Source organism: Sander vitreus, chromosome 21 (genome assembly GCF_031162955.1).
Source record: "Sander vitreus isolate 19-12246 chromosome 21, sanVit1, whole genome shotgun sequence".
Lineage (NCBI taxonomy): Eukaryota > Metazoa > Chordata > Actinopteri > Perciformes > Percidae > Sander > Sander vitreus.
The window spans coordinates 8,852,523-8,875,269 of NC_135875.1; the positions used below are offsets into that span (position 1 = coordinate 8,852,523).

The 22,747-nt window shown below is 41.2% G+C and overlaps 1 protein-coding gene across 2 annotated transcripts in view; it reads right to left on the reverse strand.

Annotated features, from left to right (window-relative positions):
* The window catches only part of nrxn1a (neurexin 1a), a 58,753-nt gene that overhangs the window by 21,952 nt on the left and 14,054 nt on the right, over nucleotides 1–22,747 (reverse strand). For both annotated transcript variants that reach the window (XM_078279405.1, XM_078279404.1), the window contains exons 5-11: nucleotides 13,674–13,975; nucleotides 10,404–10,565; nucleotides 8,343–8,414; nucleotides 7,791–8,015; nucleotides 6,943–7,090; nucleotides 5,873–6,003; nucleotides 4,337–4,589 (exon numbers count right to left, since the gene is read on the reverse strand). In XM_078279405.1, coding sequence (XP_078135531.1) covers nucleotides 4,337–4,589; nucleotides 5,873–6,003; nucleotides 6,943–7,090; nucleotides 7,791–8,015; nucleotides 8,343–8,414; nucleotides 10,404–10,565; nucleotides 13,674–13,975 — 1,293 coding nt within the window. The remainder of the gene's footprint in view (nucleotides 1–4,336; nucleotides 4,590–5,872; nucleotides 6,004–6,942; nucleotides 7,091–7,790; nucleotides 8,016–8,342; nucleotides 8,415–10,403; nucleotides 10,566–13,673; nucleotides 13,976–22,747) is intronic.

Below are 22,747 nucleotides of genomic sequence, written 5' to 3' on the forward strand. Positions count from 1 at the left end.
CCCCATCACTTTCCACCCTTAATTCATCATCACTCCCTCACTGAAGAGGATATAAAAATAGCCACAGCTGGTTGGCCTGCCCTATTATCTGGTTGAATCAGAATGCATGGCAGTGAGTGTGTTAGCCACCGTCGCTGACATCTCCAGACCCTGGAGTCATAATGTAACAAGCTCAGGTGATCCCGCTTTAATGTCTTTTGCATACTCATTTACATATTCATAATCTTCTCTCCCTGCTACCTGCTGGGGCCAATCCCCAACCGCTAAACTGTTTACCTCCGAGAACCCTATTTTTTATTGGCCAATTACATGTGCAGCTAAACACACTCTCCATGTCTCTATGCCTTTATCTCTCTTGCGTCTTCCCTTCTTATATCTCTCTATTCCATTCCTCTTTCGCTTTCTCTCCCTTTCGCTCTCCCTTTTTCTGTGGGAGACGGTTGGAGCCAAGGCAAAAACAAGAGAACAGGAAGAGAGGGAGGCCTCATGAATACTGATGAGCTGAGAAGGAGGGAAAGAGACAGATAGTGTGCGTATGTGCGTGCATGTCAGAATAAGTGAGTGAATTTAAGTGTGAACAGAGGAGGGTTTAGAAAAGTGAGAGCAGGGGGAGAGAAAATAAGGACAGAGCAAGACAGGGGGGAAGCTCTTGGCTAAAATGCAAATGAACCCTCATTAACTTGACACACACACACACACACACACACACACACACACACACACACACACACACACACACACACTTTTCTGATAAGGAAGACAGACCATTTTCCTCACCATACCTGACTCACTACAAGGCAAATAGAGGAGGAAGGGTTGGTAAGTATGGAAGCCCATTTATGCCCACTTTATTTTGGATAAGATATATGCATACCGTCGCATCATCTTCACCTGTAGCACATACCAGATGCGCCATACAAACAGAATAAGTAGTTAAAGGATCATATGTTATCTATGTTTTTGTTGTTGTAGTGTCGTCTGTTTCAAAATAAACACCCAGGATGTCCACAAGAAACAATGAGCTTGACTCCACATGTCCAAACCACATCTCCAAGGTAAGTTTAACTGTTTACTAAAGTGAAAGCAACAGTACAAAACACATGTTTAAATTGGGTAAAAAAACAACAACAATGCTGCTCCGTAGACATCGGTCTCTGTTCTTTCCTAATTAATAAAGTTGCAGCTATGGCATCATTTATATGTCTGTGGAAGCGTGCTGACTAATCTTATTAGCAAACAAAAATGCAAGATAATATTTTAGATTCTTCAAATTAGATTCTTTTATGTTTCTTATGATATTTGTTAATGATCCCATGAAAAGACAGAAACTAACAATACCTTATCAACTTTACTACCCTGTATGTGGCACTCAGCCCCATAGTTGTTACTTCAAAACACATTTCTGATTTCTTATTCAATCATTCAAATTTATTAGCTCATCATTTCAAGTGACTTGTCATTATCACTGACCTACAGTGTTGGGAAGGATACTTTCAAAACGTATTCCGTTACAGAATACAGAATACATGCCCAAAAATGTAATTTGTAACGTATTCCGTTACGTTACTCAATCTGAGTAACGTATTCTGAATACTTGGATTACTCCCACATTGAATTGCATTTTAGATTACTAATTACTAGATTACTAAACAGGCCTATTCTGGTGTGTTCTTCTGTTCCAACTGGCTAAATGTGTACCTAAACAAGCAGATAGATTTTTGTATTTGTAGTCCCGAACTGCATACTACAAAAATTTAAGCTAAATCTAAGCTACCACAAGCTAATATTAGCTAACATGTCAAACAGGGCTAGTCAGTCTTTCAATGGCTCTGGGGATAGTAAATCAGCATGTAGTAGAATGTAAAGTCGCACGTCAACTATAAAATAGCAAGGTGAAACTACAGCAGACGACTACCCCTGGCTAATAAAAAAAAAAACTTACTTTAAGAGATTTTTTCTAGTTTTCATTTACTGGCAGGAGTGGGCTAATATGGCAAAGGTGCCTAAACGACCGGTATCTACCAGACCGAACAGCAACGCAGATTTCGGTGCCTCATTTCTGTGCCACTAAAATGCCTGCACTTCCGATGCTCTGAAACGGACGTTACAGGCAACGGAAGCATCGCCGCACGTGGCGCTAGTTAACACTACTCGATTAAACACGGTTAAAATGCTGACAGATAACGTTAAACGGTGTAAAGCTGTATTTCACTGTAGAGGATTCCAACACCGGGACGTAACAGTCTGACTGCAACTGCCGAAACTGGTGGCATGGCTTTAAGTATCTGTTCAGGCCCGCAGACGTATTTTACTTCATTGGAAGGATAAGAATCCTCCCTCCCCTAACTCGTGGCTAAAGGATCTAATATCATTTCTACACTTACAGTATTAGGGGGTGCTCCGATAAATTTTATAAAACTTGGAATCTCATTCTGTCCATCAATTTCATTCCCTCCCTAGATGATTAAGATAGATGGTTCTAATTAAGATAATTGGTTGGTGTTCTAAAAGGGGGAAAAATGGGTGAAAGGAATCCACACTGATTGAACATGTATTGTGTCTTGATAACCCAATAAAGATATGTATGAAAAAAATAAAAAAGTATCTGTTCAGGCACAGTTCAGGCACAGTTCAGGCACCAAAGTATCGCTTTAGCTCCGTTAAAAAACGATACCCAACCCTAAGCAGGACAGTAAATAAAAATGTAAGCTACCAGCAGTATAAACAGCAAGTGAGCAGGAGGAATAAGATGAAAATGTGTTAAGAGATGTGCAAATGTGTTGCTAGAAATGTGTGTGACTGCTATTTACAAAATAAAAATGAATCTTGGAGGCAGAGCATGGCGACTATCTTTGTTCATTAATGAAGAGAGAGGGGGAACAAAGGAAAGAGTGAGAGAACGAGGGAGGGAAAAAAGGGAGGGAGAAACCGCAGGTAGAAGGCATGAACACGGCCAATCACTCTCTCCATCTGCTTCTCCATCTGTGCTTCCTTTAATCCACTGAACCACCAGTTAGTGACCCCTCAATGCACACAGAGAGGGATGAAGAAAGACATAGAGGAAAGGAAGACAGAGCTAAGAGAACGAGAGAGAGAGAGCGAGAGAGAAAGGAGAGAGTGCATTGCTGCGATAAACATACACTGCGGATGTTTGTCCTCCGAAATAAAACATTTTCACATCACACCTTTCAGAAAGTGTGTGTGTATGTGTGTGTCTATATCTCCTGTTAGATTATAGTACAATCATCACTGGAGACGCGTCAGTAGTTGTGGCACAAACAACATTTCTTCTCTTCTCCTTGTCTGACTCCATCTCGCTTCTTTCAACAGGCCTGTATCAGTCCCTCTGCCAATCTTTCCTACTTTCCATTTCTCTCTCTCGGCCTGAATTCATACCTTTTCTCATAACTCACTCTCTGTCAGAATATTCTACTCCCATCTCCCATTCCTCCTCACCTGCTGTCATAAGGCAGTTCTAGCCCAGTGGTTCTACCCCCCTCTGACAGCTCCTGCTCCCTGCTTTCTGCACATTTCCTCCCATCGATTCCCAGTCTCTACATACATAGCAGTCCAATAGTCCTGTCTGCAGCTCTGCTTCCTCCCACCTCTTCTCTTTCATCCACTTTTAATCTTCTCCTTTCCCTGCCACCATCTTATTACTCTCACTTTCACTCAGAACATTTGTGCTTTTAAATAAAAGATACAGCCAATGACAGAAAAGCTGCACTATTCAGCAACATGCTCATTTTCTCCTTACCCTTATTTTGTATCTTCAGTTATCTCTATAGAACCTCATTACCTGCAATCCAGGGTAAATTTACCTAAACTCAATCTGCAAGCCTTTTAATTTGAACAGTTTAGCCACATTTTTATCTGTCATAAATCTTTATGATAGTACGTTTTTAGCATCGTAGTAAGTACTATGAAAGTGATGTAATCTCATAGGATGGACCTTTTAAAGGAAAAAAGGCATAACCTAAAGGTATAATAACAAAACGTTTTATCACACAATATAAATGATTAATGGGCATTATTTCTGACATTTCTTATACTTTCCACACCATACCATCTGTCTCCTGTCGCTCACTCCTTTTGGCATTACTCACTGTTCTCAAGCCAAAAAGCAAATGACAAAGCTGTCTTTATGACTGTATTTTGCATCATGACATATTATAAATGTTTCACAAAATGTTGCTGTTTGGTGACTGTAATTAGCCAGCTTACTCATCACTATTTTGAAAATGTGACATTTATGTCAAATTACCAGACATGCTGCCAAAGTGTTATTCTCTTCCTCTTCCTCTTCCTCTCCACCCTCCCACCAGCTCATTCTCACCTCTTTCACAGGAGCGTCCCAGGTATCCCGTCCCAGAGCAGTCGCAGACGTAGCGATTCCAGCCCTCCCTGCAAATGCCGTTGTGCTGGCAGGGGTTGGACAGGCACTGTTTGGGCGGCTCTCTCGAACAGGAGGGCTTCACCCCCACCGCCCTCTGGGCCTCCGCCAGCCGCCGGATGTCTTTGCTCTGCCCGTCCACAAACAGGTCTCTGATGCAGCCCACATAACCATAGTTCAACAGAGCCGTCCACACCTGAGGAAGAAGTCATCATTGTCGAGAGTAGTTTTATATGAAGGAATTTGACCACATTTTGCTGCGTTTGTAGGTAAACTTAGGTCAAAATAAATTGTGTTTCAAGTAACTTGTTCAAGGCACAGTTAAAAGCTAGACTGACTTTGAAAGTAAGGACATTTTGTCACACTTTCACCCTGATACATTTTTGTTTATTTATTCCTTACACAATTTGCTCAAGTCAGGTGCTCAAATTCATTTTTAAGATTACTTACTAATAAGTTAAAGTTTGTTTAAGTTTTAGTTTCTTAATGTTTAATGTTTCATCCAAATTCAGATCCAGACTGCAGTCTAAAATGACTCTAGAATACCTTACTGGCTTTTCAAGCTTTTGTTCGCATATCATAGTCTTCCTCAAACAGTTAAATGCCAAGGAAGAAAATGTTATATTACTTACATTTCATCTCTTTCATATATTTCTATTTCAGTGTAACTATTGTTAGTAACAAAAGTTTACAAAATATATATAGCTCCCAAATAGGGCAGCAACTAATGATTATTTTTGTATTATCGATTAATCATTTAATCGTTCTGTCTGTAAACATCAGTCATGTCAATGTCAATAACCTCGAGCACAAAGTGACGTCATCAAATGACATTTTTGCTAAATTATTAAGATAGTTGCCAAATCATTTTCATATGATCGATCGCTGATTAATTGATTAATCATTGCAGCTCTACAATTGAACAATGCTATTTACGTTAGTCATCAATAACAATAAGAGTGCATGTAAAACCCTGTCATAAAAAATAACAACCAACTAACAAAAATAAGAAAAATAGCAAAGACAAATTGGACATCTAAATGATAGCAGAGGACAACATGGTTGAAAAAATCTCCACTCTAATCAAGATGATCTAATTCAATCTAATCTGAAAATTTGAAAATGTCTGATATGATGGTTACATAAATAAAACTAATTTATTTTGGGTCTGCTTTGGGAGTTACTCACTACTGACAGTATATCTAGCTGCAACTAAGGATGTTTTTCATTATTGAATAATCTGGAGAATATTTCCTAGTTAGTTAGTTAGGTCTATAAAAACATTGTAGACAGTGAAAAGTGCAAGTCTCAATTTTCTAGAGCTCAAAGTGACGTCATGCTATAAGTCAAAAAAAGAAGCTGGAACCACAAGCTTGAAAAATGACCCAAACAATTAGTTTTTGGTTGATTGATTAATCAAATGTTGTATTATCAACCTTAGTATGTCATTCTGTAGACACAACGTCAGCACACACACACCTCTGTAGGGAAGATGAGTCCAGCGCGGTCTTCGGGTAGTCCTCCGAGGTACAAAGTCTCATCCAGGTCCAGGATCTCACTGTCTCCTGGAGCTGTGTACGCTGTTCTCACACTGTTCACCGAGATGGTTCCTGGATTCACAGTGAGACATCAAAACAACTTCAGTAATTATCATGACCTTCAATGTGAACATCCTCATCCCAATCATCACCCCCACCACGACCATTATGACTACCATCATAATCTTTATTATCGTCATCATTCCCCCCGGCTTTGTACTCCTCCTTCATCATCATCATCACCACCACTCATTACTTCTATAATCAGAAGCAATGGAAATACAAACTACACAGGCCATAGTCATCGGTTAGCAGTCCATGCTGGTTGAAAAGTGCTATGTCCAACATTTTGCCACCAATAAATAATTAATACATTTATTTTTAGACATTAGTACAGTTACAGTAAACAAACAAGATCCACAACAAGAATATTGGCAGCCTTTACTGTGGGTCTCTAGACTGTAATTAATACAGTTATGAAAACTATAATTATATTAGGATGAAACACATTTCAAATACTGGTACTGTATATACTGTTTCAGTAATTTGGCTGATGTGTTCAAAGGACCGGGATAAAATACATAAGAAGAGACAACAAAAAACATTGGGTGAGTATGTTTTATGCATCTACCCACAGGAAGCACGGGCTTAATTGCAAATGTGGCCATAACTTTAAAAAACTTTAACAGCACTACCAGTAGCATGAGAAAGGGGCTACCAATTGTTTTAATTACAGTCTCCGTGTTATGGTAATTATACCAACACATTACAATACATTTGACAGTGCTACTGTATATTGATTGAGTTCAAACTGGTCAACACAGCACCTTTACAACCCAGTTTGAATTAAATACAGGCAGCAGACGGATGGCAGCAGCCAAATGGCCTTGCTAGGCTGGGGCTTACTATAAAATGTTGAAGTACGATCTTGCCTACTCATTATCCTCCACCTCCTCTTTATCACCTCTGTGGTCATGGTTAGCATCAGAGATGAGAGAGCAGTGAGTGTACCTGAGCGTCCGTCCCTCTGGAAGTCCACGTGATACCATTCTCCGTCGTTGACCTTTCTGTCGATAGCCTTGGTCTTGGTGGTTCCTGAGCCCATGTCCAGCAGCAAGTAAAGGTGCCCATCCAGCATCTCAATGGCAAAGAAATCCACCTGAACATCAAAAAGACACAGTATTAGTGTTCTGTAAAAAGGCACGTTGATGGCTAGCAGGAAAAATGCAAATTATAGCTGTGAGTTACAATGAGGTTAATTAGGCTCTGTCTAATGTCATTCAATTTTAGTGGAGACTAGTATACATTTTCCAACACTTGTGGGGAATGGGGATTTCTATTTGAGATTGTTTAGAGTCATGATTCTGGAGAGCCAACCCAAATTCAAATTTTAGAGACAATCAGGAATTCAGTGGTTTATAGGAGAGGATAATTAAAGGCAGCCATTTTGGATTTAAAGTTAAATCTAATTTAGTTATGCTTTCAATAGATACATTTGACAATAGTAATAAAAATTGCTATTACATCTTGTACAGATATTTTTGGTTCCCAGACAATGTCTCCTAATGACTTTTATGACCCCTTAACTTTTCATCTATCACCACCAAAATCAAAACTTGTATTTGTTTAATACACTGTTAATGACCAAATACCTACAAAACTAATGGCATTCCCACTAACTTCAGCTGTGCTTTGTAATTAGAGAATGTAAGATGATTAACATGCTAAACATACTGTACCTGCTAAACATCAGCATTTAGCTCAAAGCACTGCTGTGTCTAAGTCCTGCCGGTAGACTGTTAGTCTTGCTTCTTTTAATTTAAGCTTCCCTGTGTGTTTTAAAAAAAACATTTTTTCACCTTGAGTGTAGGAGGCGTGCGTGGGTCCTTGCGTTGCTGCTGTCTGGGTTTGCCATGGCTGAAAAGCATCAACCCATTTGGCTCTGTGGTCCTGAAGTCGAATGAGATTGATCCCGCCTTCTTCGCTGACCATTTGCTTAGTGCCACGAAAGACTCTGGGGTGTCAAAGGTCACGGGGTCCAGCGTGGCCACACTCTCACACTTAAAAGACACTACCCCGCTTACCTGAGGAAGGTAGAAGAAAAATAAATGTTTAGGGGTTCCATCATTTAGAAAATGGGTTGTTAAGCTGATTTTCAGTGAACATCAAGACCAAAAATAGTCCCTCTGTAGTCTAGGATTGAAGTAAAGCCAGTTGCTTTCAGCTGTGAACTGACTACAAGACAAAAGCTTGTGGCTACCTCTCAAAAGTATAATCCCATTTACTTAAAATTCCTACAGTATATGTTTCACAGGGCCTGACAGGAGGTTGTGATACAAAATTATGTCTGTGTTCTGTGTATAAGAGGATAATGTGTCTGGTTCAAGTTGTGCATGATGTTGAAAGTATACCTTCATCTTTGGGTCTCCCTGTTTAGCCAGTCTAGACAGCTCCAACCGTACATCATTGTTCTTGTACACCACCTTCAGGGGACGGGGTTGAAGGGAAAAGAATGACACATTAATTCACCTTTGGAATAAATAAAAATAAGCCTATTTCTTCTTCTTCTTTTGGTCAATAGATGCACCCTATATCAATATTGTGGCACAGAATTGTATTTTTCTTTATTTAACCTTATTTTACAATAAGTAAGAGAAAAAAATAAGACACGCTTTGATTAACCTTTTCAGAAGTCAAAAAAAGGAGAGAATGCTGAAAAGATAAAGAGGGAGCAAGACACCAGACATCCATTAATCTTTCAACTCAGGAAACACATTTTGTTATTCAAGTTTCTGGTATTTTTATATAAAAGTGACAACCTTAAGAGCAGTGAGCCACTCCAGCCTCATCTTTTGATAACTCTTATTTGTCCCTGCTACTTGCAGGTTTGCTTTTACTCTTTCTCTCTTCTTCCCTTTTGTTTCTCTCTTTCCTTTCCCTGACACAGTACGCTCTCTGACTGAGCAGCATGAGTGTAAGGAGTGTGCTTGTGCTGAGCATTTTGATGTCCAGAGAGATGGGCACACACAGGCTCTGCTTTATTAATCCAGACCTCTTTCTGTGACCTGTGAGCAACTCGGCAACATCACAAAATTTCCCCACTGCACTGGCTTTTCACCTCTGTTTTGAATTTTTTTGTATGTCGGTGCGTTTGTCTGTGTGTAGGGCAATGAGAGTGATTCTTGAATATAAGTGCTGCAAGTGTGCAAAATGGTGCAAGCGTGTAGTGTGTGTGTGTGTGTGTGTGTCTGTGTGTGGAGGAGTGTGTTTGCACTGCATCAAATGCACGAAATTGTTACAGCCGTGATCATTCATGCACGTGATTCACTGCATACATCTTAATTTGCTCACATGGATTGTCATATCATCGTATTAAATATGTAAATGTGCCAGTGGAGGGTTCACTTTGACAGTGGCAGCCTCGTTTAAACGCCATCAGTCTTAATGAAGCAACACAGAGTGTATTCACCACTGATACAGATAGCTCTCTGTTTGGCACATCATCTGTCGGCTTGTTTGGTTGTTTGTTTATGCCTCTGTGTGAGCCTGTGTGAATGAAAGGGAGACTCAGACAGGGTGGGTATAAAATGAGTGTGAGGATGTATTTGGGAGTTTTGTTATGTCAGGTGCCGTTTATGCATATGTATGTTTATTTTTGCTTGATTAATTTTGTCTGTGTGTGTGCTTTAGTGGGTATATTTGTGCATTACCGCTCATGTATGCGCATACACATATCTGTGTATGTATGCATGCTGTGATTGTGAATGTGAGTTTTTGTTGTTGCAGTGTTGTGGCCCATTTCAAGCACAGCGGATGGATGGAGCGTCTCTGTGGCGTAGCTAATTAGCATGTTAGTGCTTAGTGCTGTATCTACTCCCTCAACGACACTCATCACTGATTCTCTCTGATGCTGGGGAGGGTGTGTGTATGTCTGGGATTGTTTGTGTGAGTCTGCCAACTGGAAGCATTTGTGTGTGTGTGTGTGTGTGTGTGTGTGTGTGTGTGTGTGTAAAATGCTTGTGTGACAGAAAGGGTCGGGAGGAAGAGAGAAAGTAAGAAAGTGAGAGAAAAAGAAGAAGATTGGTGTTTCTTAAAACCTGAGAGTATAGAGAAATCTGTGCAGTATGAGTATATGAACTTGGCAATAATTAAAAAATTGTATTCATCGTCTTTCAGTGGAATCATATTGTGAAGAAATGATCACGTAGAGATTATATTAGTAGCTCATTCAGCCTGAAATCAGTCTAATTTAATAATACTACAAATTGTAGTTAATAGTCTGATATAAAGCAGTTTGACTATTCTATATGTGATTTTGCAAACATTTGCCTTATTGCTATATTTATGATAGGCTACTAGATAAATAATTGCATTGTTATCACGCTATTTTTTTTAACCATACTGCCTTGCTCTAGTACGGGTATGTCAAACATGTTATACACACATATGTGTGAATCTTGCATATATCCCACCTCTTTGAGACAGCCCATGAAGTTATTGCTGACTGGAGAACCAGGCAGGTCAGCAGTGCTGGGGCTCCCTCCCACGTAGAAGAAGTCGTCAGAGCCCAGCATGGTATAGTCCTCCTGGGTGTAGCCTGTGGTGGTCAGGATGCCGTCCACAGAGATGGTCACCTACATAACAAAGCACAGGGAAAGGACACGCTATATACTCACACCAAAGGCAGCGCTAAGCGCTAGCTAGGCGCTGACCAGCCAAATTAGCCCCCGTTACTCTGGTAACGTGTATGCATTGTGGTGGGGAGAAGGCCTAATTGGTTTGGGGAATTGGCTAGTTGTGCTGTTGGGACTTTGTTTTTCTGTGGATCAGTGCTAACTGTGTGGTGTAATTGAGTTGTGCTGCCTCTCGTCTTTGCTGGTATTACTGACATTAGAAATATGTTTCTATACTCTGCTAAATGTCAATCCCTCTGCCAACAGTTAGTAATACAATCTGCAGCCCCATTTACCACTTGCACTCTAGCTAAAATCAGACTATGTGGTCTGCCTGCTTCTGCCTGTCAACGTCTATTGCACAGAATGACAACTAGATCCTGTGTGTAACTCATAGGTTCACTGATATATCCAAAGCTTCAGTGCCACCACCAGTGGATTGCAACTCTCCATACCCAAACGTCAAAACCAGTCTGTTATTCTGTCAGTGCTTTGTAGTGACTTTACAAGACAAACTAAACCAACATGATTTTTACAGCGTTGCAATAAAAGGCTAGCTGTGTCTTGTCCGCTAATTCAACCTTTACATTACATTTTTTCCTTCTTATGTCTCTGCTACAGACTCTAATCTGCTTCATCTTTTAAGTAGAATATGCAGATTTACTTCCTAATATACTAACAACAACTCTCCCGAATGCTCCACCTACAGTAAAGTGACACTTGACACTGGTGTTCTTATTCTTTAACTAGCTTATTCTGCTGTATAATAGCCTGTATGGGGCTTTTAGCTTGCATTGGTTCCTAACCCTGTCACACATAAGTCACAGTTAGTGGTATGGTATCACCCTGATATTCTACAGTATATTACTGACCATGTTCAGCTGCCCATAAAGGTTGTGAGCTCTTTACTTTTTCACTACAGTTAGTTTCCTGTCACTGATGGTGCTTATCATTGCCGGGCAAACTTGCCCAGCCAGGCAGGTGTTAGTAAAGTCTCCACAGGCTTCTTCGTGCTTTGCAATAGGTGTTAGTACTATTTACTTGTTAGTAGTTGTTAGTTGTTGCACTGCTGGCAGCCACAGTAGTGCTACTTGTGTCAGGCCAAGCTGTGTTGGGTTACTGAAGTTAGGGTAATGATTTCAATGCTGTTAGTAGTTGTGATGATGTTATGTTGTTGTGTTTTTAGGGTGAGTTGTGATGATGGTGTTAGTTAGTTAGTTAGTTTGTGGTCTGGGGGGGTTTAGTTAGATCAGCGAGATATGACACATGGACGAACATACACATATTGATGTATACACACGCACAGGTGTTAGATGGGTTACAGCTCATTCCATACGTACACATATGCACATAAATATATAAACATGCAGCCTGTTCCTCTCTCTGCATGCAACCACTGGCAAAGAGGACACAGTTAAAAAACAAACAAAACTGAGGACAGGATGAATCAGAGGTACCATGGAGAACATGCAGTGGCAGTGTGGAGGACGAGAAATCGAAAGAAGAGGGGGGGGAGGAGGGTCCTCTCTATCCATTTTACAGACCAATCAGAGAGGGGAAGGGTTTCTGAGTCACACCATGCAGGAAGGGTGGGGGGGGGGCGGCCTCGCCATTTGCGTGCAGGTGAGGGATGAGCCAATCAGTACACGCCTACATGTCAGTCACAAAGTGATGGGGTGACAAAAACGGTAGAGAAAGGGGGAGGATTTAAAGAAAAAAAAATGGTTGGCAAGGAGGGGGTACGGGGGCTTTTTAAGCGTAAAAGATTACCAACCGCATTTATCCTTTTATTGGTTTAGTTTTGAAGTCTATGGTTCAAAAGGAAATAGACACGGGGCAAACCCAAACTAAGAAACAATTAGAATGATATCTACCGAACAATGGAGTTTGTTTACCATAGCGTGTCCAATGCCTGAGTGCTTTGTAGGAGAAGGGGGAGAAAGGAAAGCAAAAAACTGTGAACAGAACAACTTCGGGAACAAAAAAAGGAAAGCTAGAAGGCCTCTGGTGAGGTAAGTAGGTTGGTTGGAGTGGTTTCGCTAGGAGAAGGGCACAGGTTAGGTTAGTAGAATGAATCATTCCATGGATGGTGGTTAGTTTCACTAGCAGGTTAGTAAAGTTAGTAGTCAAGTAGTACAAACAGGCAAACGGTAGAGGCAGGGCACAGGTGGGTTAAAAGCACCTGAGTGCTAATGACCCTCAATGTTCTCTAGTTCACACTCTCTTTCATTTACTCACTCACTCACTCACTCACTCACTCACTCACTCACTCACAAACATACATACACACACACACACACACACACACAATTGAAAAATGACTCACCTAGAGCTGAAAGCAGTGCTGGTCTGGTGGTTAACCCACTGTAAACTAAGACCAAAACCTCAGGTATTTTCTTCCTACCACAGCATCACTGCAGATGGACAACACACCACTGACCGTAGCTTCTACATTGATTAGTTTCTTGCTGCGGACTAAAGTCTTTTCAGCTGCCCACCGCCCCTGAAACGTCTGCAGCAGTCGCTGTGATTCACCAAAGTCAATTACACACTGAAACTATTTACCAGGGAATTACAATTAATGTTGTAACTAACAATCATTTTAACTTTTGATTGATCTGTCAATTACTTCTCAAATAAACTAATCATTTAGTCTATAAAATGTCAGAAAATAGTCCAAAAGTTTGCCAGAGCTCAATGTGACACATTCAAAATTCTTATTTGGTCCAACAAACAGCCCGAAACCAAAAGATATTCCAGTTACAATGATATAAAACAAGGAAAACAGTAAATCCTCAAAATTGACGAGTTGAAACAAGCAAATGTCTGACATCTTTGCTTGATAAAAATCATCAAAATGATCAAAATTGTTGTAAATTAATTTTTCATTGATTGCTTCCATCCATCCATGTATCTACCACTTGCCATCCTATGATATCATATCATACCCTATCATATCCAAACTTTCAAGTCTTTCGTCCTCAAGGCTTATCAAACTCATAACTAATTTTACATCTCCTCTCCTGTTTGCTCGGCCGCTCACTCCTCCACCTCCTGTTGTCTGGTTACCTGTCTCAGGTTGCGGGTGACCTTGACGTCGTGCCAGGCGTTGTCGTTGAACTTGCCATTGACAGGCTCCACCAAGGCCTCGAAGGCCCCGGAGCCGAGGTTGATGACAAGTGACACGGCTCCGTTCTTCAGTGCTAGGTTGACGTAGTCGGCTGACTTGCCGGTGTGCAGCATCAGGCCGTTGCGCTGCAGCGTCTTGAAGGAGAGCGTGATTTCATCGCTGCTAGACTGGATGGGGTTGGGCGACAAGTCGTAGCAGAAGTACTCAGAGCCCTTGAAGGTGGCAACATACTCCTCGCGAGCTGAGATAGAAAGGGAGAGTTGGAAGAGGAAGGAAGAGGGGCAAACAGGGAGGAAGAACAAAGACGTGTGGAGCCATTACACTCTTGTTGAACATTTTCATAATGATTACTACAACATCCAAGCTACATGGCTTCTTCTCACACTGTTCTTCACAATATGCTCGAAGATGATAAAATGGTGGGTGTTCATCAGAGCCAGCTGTGTAAAACAAAGCTCTGCTGGGCCTGGTTAAATTTGATTCGGATGTGGAATACAAAACATATTGTTCAAGATGCTGAAAATGTTGTTATTGTCAAGCAAAGCCTCACTGATGCCAGCACTTGGAAGAAACACTTCCTTCCATACCTCTAATCGTACATGGAGTGGCGTGTAAACAAGCTTTGATCGCTCATGTGGGTTGGAGATTAAACAGTGTGGATGTAAGAGAGACAGTCGTGAGTCTGTAGCATTCCAAACTCGTTATGAAACCTGCCATCCTCCCATTTGAGAGAACAGCTGTGCTGGCAGTCTGAAGTGATGTGGTCTTGTTTGACAACATGGCTCATTTCGTGATGTTCGTCAAAAGCCAGAATGTGTGTGTCTGCATATGTATGTGCAGTAGCAGTAGAGGTTAGAAAGGTTTTGAAAAGAATGGAGAACGGCGACCTGTAAGCATCGTGGCAGCCAAAGCAGGCAGAATTGGCCAATTACAATTCAGAATAACAAACAGACATCTAATGGCAACTCACCTTGCACAGCCTTCGTGACCCCCAAGGACACGAGAACAAGGTTTTGCAATCCATCATCCTTAAGCTCACACTTTCTTATCTACTCTCTCACACCTACTCACACACACATCACAGCCATAAACGCAAGCCAGCAGAGGAACAAATATGCACACCTACACACACATCTGCGAACAAATGATCATACTATTGTGTCACAAGCAGGGGCGTCATTATCTTTCTCCTTCACACCCCTCCCCCCAAAGCATCACCCTTCCTCCGCATCCGCTCTAGCGTTCTCCTTACCTCCGTCCCTATGTTGCTCACACTTCCCTATACACTTCACGCCACCATTCCACACATCTCATTGGCCTCTTTTTCTCTTTTCTCTGCCTCTGGCATAACCACACACTTGTAGTTCACGATAATGAGGAGAACAGAGGAGAATTTAAAGCACACACTAGGTCAGGCTGGAGCAAGACACTTGGTGAGGAACCGCTGGAGAGGAGGGGGGATTGCCACGTAATGAATAGACTGAAGTGTAATAGGTTATTAAGGTAGTGAGAGGCAGAGAGAAGTTGAAATGGAATTGGCCGCACTCGAGTGAATATAATACGGAGAGAATGAGAAGGAAAAGATGACAATATATCACAATTCAAAGAGCAATTGTGGCAAATTGTTGCATTCTGTTGCATGAAAAAAAAACGAAGTGTGAAAGCCAACATATGAGTAAAGGCCCTGACACACCAAGCAGACGAACAACAACTAGTTGCGATGAAGGCCAGCTGTGACGTCGCCTCACGTTGCCCCACCCTTGTCGCCTTTGTCTTGGCCAAAAAATTGCACTGGAACACACAAAGACTACAGCCTCTGGCCAACTACCACGTAAGTTATATGTGGTGGTGATGGCGCAGTGGATATGACACATGCGTTTGGTGTGGGAGATCTGGGTTTAATCCCTACTGCGATACATCAACCAATGTATCCCTGAGCAAGACACTTAACCCATAGTTGCTCCAGATACGTGTGGCCTCTGACATATGTAGCAACTGTAAGTCGCTTTGGATAAAAGCAAATGTAATGTAATGTAATGTTCTGCGCCTGCGTGACTAACTATCCATGCCAACCATTCTCTTAATACATCCATGATGCCAACATTCAAAAAGGAAAACCAGATACAAACGTTGCTATAACAAAACAGCCTTTGCCTGAATCAGCAGTAAAGAGCGAAGGTCCCTCTGCTTCACTTCCCGCTGGAAAACAGCGAGCGGACACTGGGAGATGGCTAACCAGACTGTCTATCTCCCGGGCTGTCATCCTTTCTCTCGGCATGTCTCCCTGCCGTGGGAGCGCAGCAGATTGACTGAACGGCCCGCTGTTAGACGCTGGCTAGTTAGCTAACGTTAACTTGCTAATTTCACCCAACATGCCTTCAGCTACAATGGTTACAGAAAATGAGCCGAACAAAGTTGTCACTCATCTGGCAATAGCAATCTGCTTTCCAACAATTTGACAATGAAACATTACGTTAAGTTGTTAAATTTTACTAATTAAGTGGCTGGCTTGTCAGTTGGCTGGCTAGTTAACTAGCTTGCTTGCTAGTGGGCTTGGTTGTCAGTCAAGCACCAACCATCAAGCAGAGAGAAAGAGAGGAAGAGTGGTCTACGCTCTTTATATTAAGTTTTACAGTGTAGGACATTGAATGTCATTTTTTGCCCGTTTTGACAGCTCTATGTGTATTAGATTGATCAGATGAGATGAGTATGAAAAATGTGAAGAGTTTGTGCACTCTAACGGCCGTTTTGTTTGCTTTCCTCACACTACCGTTTTTCTTTTCGGGTACTAATTCGCTTCTGCCGAATAGCCAATCAGATGGATTCCTCACGCAGACGCTGACGGACGCTGAACATGTTGGCCAAAATGGGCCAAAAAAAAGGCAGATGAAAGCCGATGCGTGGCGACAGTGCGGGACAAACCGTGAAAACTAGAGCGACGGTTGCTCACCATCGGCCCTTCCCTGGTGTGTCAGGGCCTTAAGAAACAACAAGTTGTATGCCAGCATGCGTGTGAGTTCCCCCTAGTGTGTGATTCCTTCCCTCCCAGCATGTTAATTAGGAATGTGTTTGTGTGTGTGCATGACTCAAAAAGAGAAAAAAGTGTGTGCAACTTGTGTTCAAGCATGTGAATGTGTGCGGACAAGTATAGGTTTTTTATGTGTGCATGAAATGTGCAGGGGTGTGGGTGGGTGCTGGTCTCTGTAAATATTGGTGTATTGCTGTCAGAAAAGCTATTACCAACTCAGGGCCTCGGGCTAGTCTTTACTGAGAGGAGCGGGAGCGAGGAGGAGGAGGGAGACACACACAAGAAACACAAACACATACACACACAGAGAAAGAACAGCCACAAATGCTAACACAATCACACACAAGCAGGCACGTAGACAAATGTAGATGAGGTGGCGGAGTAAGGGGGGCAGCCAAGTTGTTCACAATGAGAACACACGCAGCCGTCCAGCAGCATTCTAGCGGTAATTTACAGAGGTGCCATTAGGTTTCACCGTTGTGCTCCGCCATTCTGTTGCTAATTTACAGACATGTCATTAGACCAGACAGGAGCACATAAAGCATCTGCATCGATCTGGAAGCTCTGGCTCGCAACAACAATGGCCGTATGCGCACACAAATCAGGCAGGAAAATGCATATTGGATGACACAATCACAATGAAGAACATGTGTCATGCATGCAATCAGTGACCACAAACACACACACACACGCACGTAGGAATGCGCACGCTCTCAAGTGGGCAGGTTGGAGTGGATCTGTAGCTCAGATTAATGGAGTGAGTCAGTATTAGCTCAGAGTAAACAGTGAGACAGACACTGACATACACACCACATGTCACACTTCATCCTGTGGAGAGCACTGTCGATCAAAGCAGACGAACAGGAGGATGAAGATATGCAGAGAAAGTAAAGAGAAAATAAAAGGAAAGCAGAGGAAAAGAATGGAAATCTCTCAAGCTGAAATATTTCATTTCCTTTGGAGATTTTTGAGCACTATGACTCTTGTCATTTTCTATCTATTAGTTGTTTAATTAATTTCTTGTGGGTTGGATGTGTGGTTGAATGTAAAGTCTGACTAAATGTTTTTAATTGTGCTCATTGCAAAAGAGACCCTGATCTTATGACACTATGTGGATGAAAAAAGATTGTAAGTAAAAAAGAGAAAAAAATGAATCTCTCAAGCTAGGTTATTTCATTTCCTGTAGAGATTTTAAAGCTTTATTATCAGCTGTTTAGCAGATTAGTCCTTGTTGTTGTTTCCTGATTATTTATTATAATAATGGTTGTCTGACTTTGTACTTCTTTAGCTGTGACCATTGTTGTGGTTGAATGTGAGGTCTGACTGTAATTGTTTTACTTTGTTAGTCTATGTAGTATGTCAATGAGATTACCTGAATAAGTGAAGGAAAGAAAAACCTCAAACAACCTCTAAAATATTGGTGGTTGTGTGGTAGTAGCCTAATTTACAACAAACTTACAAATCAATTGATTGTTTAAGTAACTTCTCAGGCAAAAAAGTCAAATATTTGTTGGCTCAAGCTGCTAAAATATGAGGATTTGCTTCCTTTATCTGTTTTACACAATTGTAAATTGAATATCTAAGGATTTTGGACCATTGTTGTTGGACAAAACAAGACAATTGAATATGTAATTTAGGGGTCCTGGGAAAATCTAATGGTCAGCTTTTTCACTTTTTTTCTGACATGTTATAGACTCAACAATAAATCGAGCAATTGAAAAAATGATAAACAGTTAAAGGGATACTGATAATAATCTTTAGTTGTCTATCTAGCTGAAAATGTTTCTCTTTTTCTCAGCACTCCCTTGAAAAACAGATCTTGATCTCACTGAGACTATCTGATTAAATTAAGTTACTAAAGGACAGGAAAGGAAAGGAACGAGGAGGGGAGAGACAGAAGAAGGAAAAGGAGGGAGAGAGAAAATGATGTAAGAAATCACCAGGAAAATGTGCAAGGAACTAGTGAAGAAATTATTAATTATGGAGGCTACAGTGGAAACAGGCAAGAATGTAAAGATGGATGATGATCGGCATTAGACTTTGAAGGCTATCATTAAACTACAACTCTGATATCTAAAGCAGCCTGTTGGGGAGACAGGAGGGAGAGAGACAGGGAGAGAGAGAGAGAGAGAGAGAGAGAGAGAGAGAGAGAGAGAGAATAACTGATCTGATGGTTGCTGATACTGGGACAGGCTGCAACTGTACCGCCCCTCCGACAATCAAACACACATCACTTTGATTTCTCTGTGTTTGTGTGCATATGGCGAGTGTGTGTGTGTGTGTGTGTGTGTGTGTGTGTGTGTGTGTGTGTGTGTGTCTGTATGTGTATGTGTGTGTGTCTCATCTGGCTTTGGGTTTCCTTCTAAACATTTCACACACTAAGTTGTCATTTCCATGGCAACCCTGTGTTACAGCAAATATGAATGTGTTTGTGCATGTCATGTGTGTTTGTGTGTGTGTGTGTGTGTGTGTGTGTGTGTGTGTGTGTGTGTGTGTGTGTGAGAGAGAGAGAGAGATGGAGAAGGAGGACGAGAGTGAGAGAGAGAAAGAGTGATTGAGTGAACAGTACATTATCATGGACAGCTGTACTGAATCAAAATGGCGGATGGAGGCTGCGAGCACATCAGGGGAGCCTACATTATAAAGCACCTGATAGAGGGAGCATGGTAGAAAAGATGCTGGGCATAGGAAAAAGGGAAAGATGCATAGAGGGAATTTGAAAGAAGGAATAAAAAAGGGGAGATGGAGAAACTTATTGAGATGTGCAACACAAAATGGAAGAGAAAGAGGTAGAGGGGTAGAAAGAGAGACAAGGAAAGGGAGTGGCAGAGAGTGAGGGATGGATGGCTAGAGAGAACGAAACAGAAAAAATGCTGGTGTATCTAAATCCTAGTGTAGCAAGCCTCAATCATGGCAGCCCTGTCATTCTGGAGATAGCACACTGCAATTCCCCTGCACACCTCGTTTTTAGCCCACCATGCAGTTCTGCTATCAGCTCCTCTCAGACTGCACACGCAAATGCACCACACACACACACACACACACACACACACACACACACACACACACACACACACACACACACACACACACACACACACACACACACACACACACACACACAGCATAAACTCAAACATCCTGCATAAAAGCATCCCTCCTTAATAACAGACAGGTGGATTAACTATGCACTCATACAGTATACAGATAGATGACCAGTGTAGGAAATGTATGTAAATGTATGCTAACATATGCATAGTCTCTATATTAAGTTAAAGTGTAAAAAAATCCATACAGCCAAGTTCACTAAAGGCTACGACTGCCGTTTCCATCTCTATTCAGTGATATACAGCATCTGGCTTTGAAACCGATTGGGCTATCACATCACAGCCAAGGGAGCAATACTGTAGAGGAGGATATTACTGTCAGGACACAAGTGACAGATTGGCTGTCTGCAACGTTAAACTCTTATTCCTTGTTTTGTTGTTAAATTGAAGGCATTCATTTCCAACATGAGATATACAGTTTAAAAAACACAGTGTTGACAAATATTTTCATAATCTATTAATCTGCAGGATTTTTTTCTTGGTTAATTGATTTATTGTTTTGTCTTTTAAACAGTAACCAGTGTCAAAATGCCGATTACAATTTCTCAAAGCCTAAGGTGATTTCACCAAATCTTTTGTTTTGTCTGACAAAACACTCAAAAGATATATTCAAGTGAAGTTGGAAACATCACATTTTGGGCATATTTTACTTACTTACTAAAAATGAAAAACTATTAATGGATTATCAAGGTAGTAGTTAATTTTATGTTTCAACTAAAATAAAGTATAATAATGTAGCAATTTTCAAGAGTCCAATGTGATGTCTTCAAAACCCAAATATATTAAATTTACAGTGATGAAAAATAGTCAGAAAGAGTATTTTTGCTTGGTACATACAACATAAATTAAAGTTAAAAATCGTTTTTGAGCAGACCTGGTCTTTTTCAAGTGAATTTCCTTGAGGCACAAACAGATCATAACTTAATAATACCTTATATTGTTAATCCCTTTGAATTTCATTTTTAAGAAAAAACAATGAACAGCACACTTCCTGCCATTATGTTCAATCTTTTATTTCTTGTCCCTTTTTGTTTCTTTTATCTATGCTCATCTTTCTTTCTCTCTCTCTGTCTGTAGCTTGAATTTGGCCTTCTCTCTGGTACCCAGGGAAACCGGTTTGTTTCCATGACAATGTATGCAGGCAGAACAGTGTATTTAAGATGGATAAGATCAGAGTCTGTTTCATCCGTGTTACACACACACACACACACACACACACACACACACACACACACACACACACACACACACACGTTGCCGTGTCACACTAACAAACACATACCTAATGAAACCCGTTACAGCAGGTTGTTAACAAATAACAAGAGCATAAAGACCTCTTTTCATAAAGGTAATGTAATGGGTTTTTTAATGAATGCTGCGGCTATTTCAGTTGTCGTAGTTATTCCAGACAAGCACCACGAGTAAATGAGTGTTTGTGTCTGTGTGTGTATGTGTGCAACGCCTGTGAGTGCAAGTGTGTGTATTCTTGTTCATGTGTTTGTTCTTGTTTTGGCAAACAGCAAAGAAATGAACTTCAAATGCCAGATGGGGTACTGGAGTGAATCGCCAATTGGGCCACTACCCCCACGCACCCACGCAGACACAATGGAAATAGCTAGAACAGGTAGGAGACAATTGGAGCACCGACTTGCCTGTTTCTTTCTCTTTCTTTCTAAAAAGGGAGTGTAAGTGTGTGTATGAGGTATCTGCATCACTGATGAATACCATCCTGGCTGATGCGAGACTGTGTCAAGTCGGGGAGCTCAAGGAGAGATGCAGCGTCCCTGCTGAGAATCGCTGCAGTCTTATCTCTCTTCCTGTCTCCGACCTTCTCTTTCCACCTCTCTTTTCCCACTTTCAGAATGCTCCTATCTTTCCTCACCATCACTTTTCTACACTCCTTTACCCTTTCCTGCCCACCCCTCCTCCCGCCCTCCCTTACGGACTTGCAGCCAGCCTCCGCTCTATCTTTTCCCTTCATCCTCTGTAAATAGGGAGTCCGTTTAAAGTCTTTATTTTTAGGCGATTACAGGGTGCATGGCCTTTGCGTGTTTCCTATTAGCGTTGTGTTGAATGTGCGAATATGTTAATGTGTACTTGCTAACAGGATGGTAATTGCATACAATTACTAGTAAATGTATACATTTACTAGTGGGATTGCTTCACATTTCCCATGGTGAGTTCTGTAACTGTGCATCTCCCTGATAAAGTGGGGGTAGAGCTCTGTATGCTGTGCTGTGACTTTCATACATGTGCTGCATGGGTGTTAAGCATTAATGAGAGTTGTAGTACAGAACTGTAATGGGTGTTAGTAGCAGAGAGTTAGAGGCAGAATTAGTCCCACTAGTGGAAAGGGTACATCTAGAAAAATGTTGCGTTTTACAGTCAAAACTTTGTTGCAATTGCATTGTCACTGCTGGTGGCAAGAGGGGGCACAACTTTGTTTTTTAACTATTTTTATTTATTCACAGCTCCAGATGTGGCCATCAGGAGCCAAATTCATGCCAGTCAGTCGGGCAGGCAGCCAATCACCAGACACTTGCCTCTTAACACTAAGCGGCTCTCTCTCACCTCGGGTTGAGTGCTGCTCACTTGCCCGTCTTGCTAAATGATGTAAACATTACAGCTACAGTGGCTAATGTGTGTCTGAGAAATATCTTTTATTGACAAATATACTGTATATTGCAGTATTTTCTTTAAGGCTTAGATCATTTTGCATACTTCACATGCAAACAAAATGATTATTTTATTTTAAAAGAGTAACATTTACTGGATACAATGAACAAATACTATATATACTATATAAGCCACATGGACAATTGATTCACGTCACCTTATGGCCCAAACAAAAGGCAACTTCCTTCATTGCTCTGCAGGA